General features: G+C 47.9%; 1 protein-coding gene across 1 annotated transcript; it reads right to left on the reverse strand.

The window, feature by feature from the left end:
- Positions 1-54: 54 nt before the first annotated feature.
- Positions 55-10,814, reverse strand: LOC106148620 (the record flags this gene model as incomplete). The annotated part of the gene is given in 3 exon segments (XM_013514772.1): positions 55-392; positions 6,324-6,491; positions 10,518-10,814. Coding segments are annotated over 3 exon segments (803 nt in total), but the record flags the coding sequence as incomplete, so codon positions are not given.
- Between the last annotated feature and the right edge of the window lie 1,103 nt (positions 10,815-11,917).

The following is an 11,917-nucleotide window of genomic DNA, read 5'->3' on the forward strand; positions in this document are numbered from 1 at the left end:
CCCTGCTCCGAGCCGGGGGCGAGGCTCGAGTCCCCCGCGGGGCGGCTCGGTCCAGCCGGGTTTGCAGCCGCCGCCCGCGGCGCTCTGTCCTCAGGACCCTCCCTCGACGCCTCGCACAGCTCGCGATTGTTTTCCGCGGCCTCAGCCCGGGCTGCGGTCCCCCTCCAGCGCCAGGCCGCCCAGCCCTGTACACGGGTGGTGACCCGGGGTGCGGCGCTGCGTCCCCGGGAGGGGAGCCTGAGGACCGGGTCACAGGCCGACCGCCCCGCGCTGGTACGAGGACAGGAGGCCCTGATGTCCCTCCGCGCATCTCTCATGCTACTGTGCTCCCCAGCGCTCTGCACCGGAGCAGTTAGACGGGTGACCGCCTCCACCGGACAGGCCGGCCCGGCCTTTCACACAAGGGCACCCTTGGCTGGCTGAATGAGTGATGTGGAGCACACAAACCCAGCACAGACACACAGACTGGAGAACACATACACAAGTAAGTGTGAAATATGTACATGTGAGCAAAATTCAATTTATGTTCATCCTTTTCTGACTCATTCTTTTTTTTTTGAGGCAGGGCCTCACTACGTAGTGCCGGCTGGCCTTGAAGTCACTTATGTAACCCAGGCTAGCCTGGAACTCAGCCGTCCTCCTGCCTCAGCCTCCCAGGCGCTGAGATTACAGGCGTGCGCCCCCACGCCCTGCTCTTCCGACTCAGTTTCAAGGAACACCCCAAAGGAGCCGACAAGAGCATCAGCTACGTTAAAGGAATATTTGCAAATTGAAACGCCAGGAAGTGTACATGCTTTTTTAAAGAGACAGGATCTTGCTATACTGTCAAGGCTGGCACTGAACTCCTGGTCTCAAGTGAACGCCTGCCTCAGCCTCCTGAGTAGCTAGAGATCTTATTCTATAATAACACAAATAAAGAAAAAACCCTTTCACTGCATGATGAACTTGCTTACTGAATAAGTAAGATATTCTCGCTGTGCCAATCACAGCGGCTGCCTCACCCCTGCCCGCCCCTTCCTAGAAGCCACGGTGCCAGCTCCTCAGGTTCCTCGCAGTGTGTTGGTTGTGAACATAGGGAACATAGGTACGTTTTGCGCAGATGTTAGCGCACTAAACAAAAGGCTCTGAACCTGGCTTTTGCTGTTAAAGGCGCAGCCTATCTGTCTGTACAAAGAATGTATGTGTTCCTCAGACGTGGCCTCTGCTAAATGAAATGCGCCAGGCAGAGCTCGCTGCCTCAGAATGGAAGGTTCATAATTTATTTCACCAAATCTGTACTGATGACCGTAAAAGTTGTTTCCAATCTCTTGATATTACCCCAAAAAAAAAATGCTTCAAAGAAAACTCTTGTGAGCATGACGTCTTCTGTTTTTATTAACAGTTCAAGGTGTTCCAGGAACAATCTCTGTGACCACCAGCTCTGGTAACTCAGACTGGGTGTGGTATGCTCTGCCTCTGGCTCATGCAAATGACAGCACAGGCTGGAGCTAGGAAGGTCTGGAGCAGTCCCTGGACAGTGAAAGATGTCGCTTATAAGCAAGGCAGGGGCGGGAGCTCCCTGTGGCCCTCTCTGTCTCTGCTTTGGCTCGCTGGGCTTTCCGGTGAGGTGGTAACTGTGTTCTTTTCAGTGCCGACGTGTATTATACACGGCACAGTCTCAGCTCCTTTCCGAGGCTGACTTGGGGGCAAATTCATCTTCGCAAGTAGTTACTTCTAAAATGCAGGCCAGGAGGCTCACAGAAGCTATTACCTACTGCTTTCCCCGCTCCTGCTTTCACCATGGAAATTAGCCAGTGTTTTGTTCAGATCTGCTGGTGAGAATCTGATCTTGGTTTACATGCATCCAGGTCTGAGACATGACCACTGCTCAAGCAGACTGACCCTCCCAAAGCTGCTCATTTCTGTCTTGTATTAACACATCAGCACTGCCTTCCAGTGGTCTTTCTGAATCATCCCCCTCCCCACAGCTTTTCTAATTCCCATGAAAAAGAAAATAACCCTCTAACCATTTGTCTCAAGATGTCTCCATAAAATATCCAACCTGCTACTGAGTAGGCTGTATATTCTCATTTCAGTTTCTTAGTTGCTCTTTCTTATTATCTATCACTATTACTGCAGTGGGTGAGGATTTCTCACTGAGGGAAAATGAAGGGTTTTCATCTTTCCATCTAAAACCCCACAACAAGGGGCTGGGGATTTAGCTCAGTGGCACAGCGCCTGCCTGGCAAGCTCAGGTCATGAGTTTGATTCCCAATACCAATAAACAAATAAAGAAATAAATAATAAAACCCCACATGAAGCTGTAACACTTCCTGGCCACAACCCTTCCAGATTGTCGGGTAGCAGGTTCTGATGGCCGCTGGTTGTTGCTGTTGTTGTTTGTTGCTGAGATGGAGTCTCACTGTATTCTCCACTCCAGGCTTCAACAGGTGATCCACCAGCCTCAGTCCCCGACGTGTCGGGGAGAACAGATGTGTGCCACCATGCCTAGCTGTCCACATTTTTAAAATGGTACCAGTGTCAGGCTGGGACGTGGACCACTGGAAAGTACTTCTCTAGCCTGCACAAGACACCACAATGTAACTTTTTTAAAGTAAGAACAGCATCAAAGTGTTTATATGAGCGTGACTCTCAGCAAGAAGCACAAGTTAGGACAACTCTAAACAGATGCAGTGAACAGACTATTTAGGAGAATACAGAGAAACGACAAGGGACTGGTGAGCGGGCATCACCCCGAAAAGAGGGAGAGGACCTGAAGGAGAACATCTGAGGCCCGGCTGTTCCAGAAGTGCAGGGGTCCCCGAGTGCCCCTGAGGAGGGAGCTGGGGAAACACTGCCTCCCGCACTGTTCTTTGCCCCCCACCTTGGCCAAAGGTAACTGGTCCACCTCTGCAGCTCAGAACAGTCCACAAAGTAGGTCTGGAGGGACATATATACCCTTCTTGTCCCATAGTCACATAATCTAATATAAACAGTTACATTAACTGTACCCCATAAACATGCAGTTACTATGTGTCAACATATTTTAAAATACACAGTTGCATTAAAAATTATTTCAAACAAAGATGCATAGGAAACAACATCATGTATTATATTTTCCATTAAAGTAATTTCATGCACACCTTTGTCTTCATAATTATGATTTTTAACAGCTCTATAAAAAGGCAAGTGTCAGGGGCTGGGGATTTAGCTCAGCGGCACAGCGCCTGCCTGGCAAGTGCAAGGTCGTGAGTTTGATTACTGATACCACAAAAAAAAAAAAAAAAAAAAAGGCAAGAGTTACATCAAATTTAAGGAATCAGCTGTTGTACACTTAGGTGACTTCCCCCTCCCATAGAATGTTGTGATAAATATCATTGTGATAAAGATTTTTTCTAATTTTGTGTTATTTCTTTAGGATCCACATTTCCAAATATATGAGATCAAAACCATAGATATGAACATATTCATGGCTTTTAACATATTAAATTGCACTGCCAAAGTCTTTTGCCAATATATAATGCCACCAGGGATGCATAAGAAACCTGGGATGCTGGGCATGGTGCCACACGCCTGGGATCCCAGCACTCAGGAGGCTGAGGCAGGAGGATCACTGGGAGTTCAGGGTCAGCCAGGGCTACATAACGAGTTCAAGGCCAGCCTGAACTGAACATAGGAAGACCCTGTCTTTCAAAAAGAAAGAAAGAAAAAAAGAAAAAGAAAGAAAGAAGGGAGGAAAGAAAGAAAGAAAGAGAGAAAGAAAAAGAAAGAAAAGAAAGCAAGCTAGCTGGGATCATGGAACCTTCATCTACATTACATATTGTCACATGCAGCTTGTGTTTGTTTGTTTGCTAATTTACCAGGTAAGTATGCTCATTTTTGTTTAATTTGCTTTTCTTTGGTAACTGGCAGAGTTTCTGTGTTTTACTACATGTTTGCTTATGGCTTATATTTGCTGTTTGATTGCTGGGTTTCTATGAATTAGTTACTGGTCTCTAAAGCTGTTGCTAAAATGAATCCTGGGGAGAACTCTTTCAATCGCAAATTGATGGTGGCAACGATAGCAACTTCCAAAGGAAGAGGCAAATGAATTTCAAGTTGAGGGCTCACGGTTTTCATACCTACTTTTTGGAAAGTATATACCTCTGCTAGATTGCAAGGTTCACCCACTCTCCCCCATTCCCTTCCTGCCCCATAAATCACCTGTGCAGAACGCAATGTAGCCAGATCGCTCACAGTAACCTAACCCCCAGTACTCTCTGTTCCTCACTGGCAACATGCAGAGTTGGACGTCAGCTTTGCTGCGGCTGGGCTTGACTGACCGATTCTGAGAGACACGGGGGCTGTTGTGGTCTGTGCACACACACACACACGCGCACCCTTTGTAAACAAGGTGTTTCTCTCCTACACAGCCTCTTTCCCTACCTCACAACTCTCTTCCTTGACCTCCTAGCCCCAAGGTTATTTTCACAACGAGGCTGCAGACACTCAGAGTCACCCAGGAGAGCTGCGTACAAACACAGCCCTGGGGCCTCCCTGTGGGAAGTCTGGCTCGGTGAGCGGGGTGGGCCCAGGAAGCTGCCCTATTTTAAATGACTGACATGCCGGGAGTCTACTTTAGAAAATATATCTGAGTTGGACATCTTGAAAGCAGGGACAGAAATGAGGCAAGGAGGGGAGTTATAATCCAGCAATGGGCCCTTCTACGTCCCTTCTGCAAAACTGCCACCCTGGAGAAAATAAGCCCCTGACTCACGGAAACGGCAGTCAACATGAGGCAGCTTTTATGCGGTAGGGCTCAGGCGGGCAGCGGAGCACCGTCCCCGGCTTTGCGGCAGCGTCTCTGAGGGGTAGTTAGTGATTCCCGGGTACTGCCAGCGCTCCTGCGCTGCATTTCCCCAGGCCCTGGAGCGCACATCTTTTTTTTTTTTTTTTTTTTTTTTGTCTTTTTGAGACAGGGTCTCGCTATGCAGTTCAGGCTGGCCTTAAACTCACTTATGTAGCCCAGGCTGGCCTCGAACTCGCAACAATCCTCCTGCCTCAGCCTCCCAAGTGCTGGGATTACAGGCGTGCGCCACCATGCCCGGCTTTTGAGTTTTTTGTTTTGTTTTGTTTTGTTGTCTAGAAGCGTACATCTAAACCCCTACAGGCATGCTACCTCGGACCGCAAAGTTTCAGATAACAAAAAGTTTCAGATTCTAGGACACACACACACACACACACACACACACACACACACACACACAAACCCACACTCCCTTTCTGAACAAAAAGTATTTCTCTTCTTTACATACTCAGCACGGGCCCAAGAAATTTACATAACCGCTAGGTTGTCCAAGGTTCCTCCAGGCCCCTGGCTGAGGGTTTTATTCATGAAATGCCTGTAGTGGACAACCCTAACACACTGCACTTCCAAGGTGTTAAGGCGGAGGAAGGAGATGGCACGGCTTTCCCTTCCGTTCTACTTGCACGATGCTGCCACCCTGTGGCTATTGAAGGAAAGGCGACCCAACTTTTTCCAGGGGTGCACGCGAATATATGGGAGGGTTGGGGTGGTTACGTTTCCTTGTCACGTTCTCCAACAATTTTTAATCCAGGTAGAGCCTACTTTGGAGAATTGTGAGAGTAGACTAGAAACATACTCTTAGAGGAGCTTTAAACAGAACTTCAGATCTTAAAAATCGCCTTGGGAAGAAATACCCAAACTTTTTGTAAGACAAATTCACTAAGATGTTAAAATGATGATGTAATATTGTGCTAAAACCACTAAGTATCAATGACATGCTCTTCACGTGGGAACTGGGCTTCCTGAAACCCTCTCTTTTCCTGAACTGGAAGCACTCTAAGGAAAGACTCCACAGAAACCAACCTTCATGTGCGTGAAACCCTTTCCCCAGCTCCTGTTTCTTCAGGATTTCAACTGCACATACATACCTGGAGCTCTGATGTCCTCCCTTGAGCAAAGAAAAAAAAATCCTTCCAGGTCCCTGTTAAAGACCCACAGTGCTGTGCTACCTTCTTGCTATTTCTCTAAAACTAGTTGTAAAGCTCCTCACCATTAAAAATCACAAAACTTTTGACACACACAAAATATCTACCCTGCAATAGTATTTGCACTGTGCTCAGCCCACTTTTGGACATTGTATCAAACACATATTCAGTGCCATAGCAGGGTGAGAGGAGCCCTGAGCTTGGGTGGGGGAGATTGCTCCTCAGGGCCCATCCCTAAATAGTGGGAAGAGAGGCTGAGTGAGCCAGAGAACAGAGCTGAAACAAATAGGCAGCAATAAAAGGCTTCTTCTCAGCTCTGAAAGAGAAGTGCTACCATGTCTGTAAAGACTGACCTTAGACACAGTGTTGCTCTGGTGCGCCCCTTGAGCACCAGCGTGTGCAGGCCAGGTGTTCAGCCAGAGGGTCCAGAGGTACCGCAGGGAGCCCGCCTTCTCCCTGTAGCCATAGATGGGTCCCATGGCAACACAGTGTGGTGCCTGCCGCAGTAGGTGCAGGTTGGCCTGGAAGCCAAAGGAGCCCCTGGTATGGCACGACTGCTCCCCACCAGGGAGAAAGTAAGTCTTTTGTATGTGGCAGGCTGCCCAATATCTCCCAGCTGGTGGTGCAAGAACCAAAACTCAGGTCTCATGGCCCCTGAGAGACCTACAGAGGCTCAGAGGCACATGGCTTATTAGCAACAATACAAGCTAAGAGGGGCTCTGCAGATTTGAGGCTATTATAGTTTATGTATTTGTCTGGTTTTCTGTGAGTCCTTCCTTCTTTACTGCTGCCTCAATCTCAAGTTTTTGGGTTTTCTGGTCCGTGTCATTCTCCTAAAGTAACAAAGCATCATACTCAAGGTAGACATATTATAAAGGTATTTAGATTATGGCATGGTGGAAGAGGAAACAGGAAAAGAAAAGTAGAAAAAGGCTGAAGGAGCTGTGGTGCACACCTATAATCTCAGCAACTCAAGAGGCTGGGGCAGGAGGCTCACAGGTTCAAGGACAGCCTGGGCAACTTAGCAAGTCCCTACCTAAAAATAAAGAATAAAAAAGGGCTGAGGATGTAGCTCAGTGGTACAGCACACCTGTATCAGATTCCCCAGTACTGAAAAAGAAAAGTTTAAGAGAGGGAAGTAGTTAATGTTTATTGATTTAGCTTTTTATGATGGAGTATAATCATTTCCTAGGGTTATCGTAACAGAGAACCACAAAGTGTGACTTAAACGAACAGAGATTTATCACCCCACGGTTCTGGAGGCTAGAATCAAAGTGTCAGCAGAGCGGTACTCCCTCAAGGAGAAAATCCCTCCTCCCTTCTTCCTGTCACTGGTGGAGGCCCTGATCCTTGGCCTTCCTTGACTGCAGCTGTGTCACTCCCATCTCTGCATCCGTCCACCACTCGCATGGCTTTCCCTGCGTCTTCCTCCACAGCTCCCCGTTTGTATAAAGATAATGCACTAAAAGCCACCCTAATGACCTCATCTTAGCTTGATGACACTCACAAAGACCCTGTTTCCAAATAAGGTCATTTTCAGAAGTGGGGAATTTTTTTTATTTTAAAGAGAAAAAAAAAGGCAATAAAATATAGATGCAGAATTTCAAAGCAAGATGATAGGAAATTAACAATGGTTATTATATTGCATATTGTTATCTTCAAGTTAGTTGCTCAGGTTACCAGATATAGGCATGCAAAATTGATCAAACAATATAAGCACTAATGGCTCCTTTCAATGAACTAATAGAAATTAGCAGTACAATTATCTTAGCTAGCTTGTGTATTATACATACCTTTCCCCCGCTTCCTTCTTTTCTCTTCCCCCCCATCCCCATTTTTCTTTCCTTTTGAGCAGTTTCTTTCCCTTTCACTATATCTATGAGAAGTGGGAAATATTTGAGTAGTTAGATTTTCGACATATCTTTTTGGGAGGACACAACTCAACCAATAACATAGAGTGTTTCCAACATAATACATATGCAAACATACGAAAGCAAAGAGTCTGGTACAGTAAACCCTTACATGCACATCTTCAAAGTTCAACGATCATCAGCTCTTTGCCAATCTTGTTTTGTCCATGTCCCCTCCCCTTATATTATTTTGAAACAAACCCCAGACCTCATACCCTTAAAATATCTGATACATCTCTAAAGATAAAGTCTTTGTTTTAACATGGCCACAAAAATATTATTACACGCTAAGATGTTGAACGATAATACCTAGTCATTATTCAAATTTCTATTTGATTTGGGTTTTTTAAAGTGTATTTGAATCAGGACCCAAATAATGTCCTCGGGGTCACTGACATTTAAACTATCTTCCTAGAAGGAGCACTGAGACTCTCTGGATCTTTTCTCTCCTTCTGGTGGTTGAGGACTGGCTGACCTTACCCGCTGAAACCCATGTGGGATGAGGGTTGGAGGACTGCAGTCAGGGACCAGAATTAAAGTAGATGGTGAGAGATCTTGGCAGGAGGGAAGGAAGGAAGCTGGGGAGCTGGGGCATGGGGAGGCAGCTCAAATGGTGCAGGGAGCAGCACACTGGCAGATTTTCTTTGTAGCTGACAGACTTTTAAAACAGCAGGTGTTATAAGCAACTGTACATGCAATATGTATTAGACACCCAGAAGCTTTCTATTTCAAACACATCAAGTGCTGTCAAACTTCCAAGTTGTTCCTTCCATGAAAAGTACCTTTTCTCCCTCTCATTCCAGCCCTTCATCCTGGAGAACTTCTATGCTTGCTCCAAAACCCAGATCAGATGGCCTTCCTTCTGTGAAGACCTCTCTGATCCCTCCCAAAAAAAATGGGTTATTCTTTTATCCATCACTCTAGAGGGCTTTGAACCTGTCTCTACAATTACACTGTCATTGTCCATGTTACATATGAGTGTCCCAGGGATCTTTGAGGGGAGGAACAATGTTGGTTTGTATTAGTCTCTTTTCTGTTATTGTAGCTAAATACTTGCTGCTGAGTAACTCATAAAGAAAAGAGGCTTATCTACCTCACAGTTTGAGAGTTTGAAATTCAAACAGCATGGCACCAGCTCTGGTAAGGGTGCCCCCATTGTGTCATGTTGTGGCAGGGGGCATCACAGTGGGGGCACAAGGCAGAGGAGGTAATCGCTTCGTGAGTCAGAAAGCCAGAGAGTGAGGGAAGCCAGTCTATGCCCTTTACAACAAACCTCTTGTGAGAACTCCCAGGGTCCCACAAGAGCTACACTAACTCCTCCCAGAGACAGTGCTCCCGCAGGGACCTAACTACAGCTCCCTTGGCTCCACTCTGTTGATGCTGCAGTTGTGTTGTGCTGTTTTATGTTTGTGCTTGAGTCTCACTCTGTATCTTAGGCTGACTGCCTCAAACTCTCAATTCTCCTGCTTCAGCCTCGCAAACCCTGGGGCTACAGGTATGCAGCACCACACCCCTCTTAGACTCTGCTTTCTCGAGTTTCCGCACCACCTTCCAACACCAGCACCCTGGGGACCAAGATTTTGACACACAGTGAATCCTTGGGGACGAACTGCATCTGAACCACAACATGGGCCTTCTGCGTGTTCTGAGCCTTCAGCATCATGCCTGGCATAGAGAACTCTGTTCAATAAATGTTTATTGAATGCAGAAAAACTAGAGGAAGAAGAAAAGAAAAGGGAAGGGAAATCAGGGAAGAGAAGAATCAAAGGGAAGGAAGGAGAAATGGAGGCAGACAGGAAGTCAGACATGAGGCAAACAACTGACCCAGGCCAGGCAGAATCAGCCAACCTGACTTCCAGGTTGGACACCAAGATCAAAGGAAGCCTGCAAAAATGTTTCCTTGACCAGTACAGCATTTTTAAAATTTTGACTGAGTGATTTTTTAAAATTTTTTTTCAGTGCTGGGGATTGAAACCAAAACCTCACAGGCAGAATATAAGCACTGTGCCCTGGAATTACGCCCCAGCCCCAGAGAGCAAAATTTAAGATCCAGATTTCTAGCTTCTTAAACAGAATGGAACTCTCTAGCGTGACATGGGCCCAGCCTCCATGGTAACTATTGGCTGGACCAAAATGGGCTTTTCCCAGGTGACCACAGTCCCCACTCCTCCCTCTGGCGGCCCAGCACGGGGGCTGGGTATCACGAGCCACTCAGCCTGGTGCTGGTGCTCACGGCCATCATCTGCCTGCTTCACCCACTCGCTCCACCCGACCAAGCAAGCTGCTGCGGCCTGATACTCCATGACCGTCCGGAGTGGCGGCGGGCTGTGGCGGGGACTCACTGTACAGCATTTGCCTAGCGTGCATGACACCTGACACCTGAGGTTCAATTCCCCAGCACTGCAAAAAAAGGGGTTACTGCAGAGCTGCCCTGCCCAGCAGAACTCTGTTCTGCAGCCCACACAGCCCAGCACGGTGACCAGAGCCCCTGTGAGTTGTGAGCACTCGAAATGCCGCGGGTATGAGTGAGCTGAATTTCTAAGCTTACTTGATTGTACTTAAGTTTAACAGTCACCTGTGCTTATTGGCTGCCACTCTAAAGATGCATTTCTAGGGCAGTGCTTCTCAAGACCCAACCTGCGCAGAAATACCTGGGGGCCTTCTAACACAGAGACTATTACTTAGCCGTGGGGCCTTAGAGTGGGGCCTGAGAGGCTGAGTCCCTGGGTGCTGCTGGTGATGCCAGGCTTTGGCCCACTCTTTGGGCAGTAAGGTTGTAGGACAGTCCTGCTCAAACTTCAGCATGCATGAGAATCCTCTGGAGAAGCTGTGGACACAGATCCGGGGCCTATGGCTCACTGGTTCCGACTCAGCGGGTCTGCAGTGGTCTGAGAATTTGCATTTGTAAGGAGCTCCTGGGTAGAGTTGGAACATGATCCTAGAGGACAGATGATGATATAAAAAATTAGTTGTAATCACCCTCTAATTCTCCTTCGCAGATGCTATTTGTCTCACTCCACATGTGCTGCCGTAACAAAACGCCACAGGCTGGAGGATAACTTCTAGGCAGCAGAAGTTTATTTCTCTCAGTTCCAGGACAGAAGCCCAAGGTCAAGACACGCTGGGTTTGGTGTCTGGTGAGGGCCCACACCCCACTTCCAGGATCGCGTGCACCTTGGTATTGCACCGTCCAGATGGGAGAGCACTGCGTCCTCAAGTGGTGGAAGGGACAGAAGGACAAGAGATAGTGTGCTCGTGCCGAAGCCTCATTAGGAGCCTCCTGGAATAATCACTAGGCCCTACCTCTCAAGACCGCCGCAACAGGGGTTAAACTCGAACATCAACTTTATAAGGGACACCACATTCAACCATAACCTTACTACTAAGAGTTCATATTTACATCCTACACAAAGACAGTTGCTGTCCTATTTTACAGATGAAGAAACGGAGGCACAGGGAGGTCAGGAACTTGCCTAAGGCCACACTGCTGCTAAGTGCCGCCTCTGGAGAAGCTGACACCTCACCCCGCGCTGTGTGGGTTCTACCGGGACCGTTTCGCCCTCGTGCGTAGACCCCTCAGCCCTTGCATTTAGACCTGAAGAGAACTTTTTATAACTCAGCCAGACGGGCTTTGAGGCCTGATTTTCCTGGTTGAGGAGGCAGGCTCAGAGCAGCAAAGGGCCCGCCTGACAACAGCTGTTTCTGGGGCGTTATCAGAACAGCCCTCACAGCACATGACTGCAACTCCCGCTTTCTAAACTCGGCCACGTTCCTATTGATGGAATTTCTCGACCTGGGTATTTGCAGCTAACTACCGCTAGGGGAATACAACATCCTCGCCTCCCGTAGCTTGTGTGTGCACGCGCGCGCACACTCACACACTCTAGCGCGCGCACACACACACACACACTCACACACGCACACGCGCCCGCGCACACACACACTCACACCGCCCGTCCTCCACCTGCTCGAGGTTCCTTCTTTGCAGCTGCGAGGAAGGCGTTTGGCCGGGGCCCAGGGGAGAGAGGCGGGGCGCG

The sequence above is a fragment of the Chinchilla lanigera genome, unplaced genomic scaffold (assembly GCF_000276665.1).
Source record: "Chinchilla lanigera isolate Chin_1 unplaced genomic scaffold, ChiLan1.0 scaffold00024, whole genome shotgun sequence".
NCBI lineage: Eukaryota > Metazoa > Chordata > Mammalia > Rodentia > Chinchillidae > Chinchilla > Chinchilla lanigera.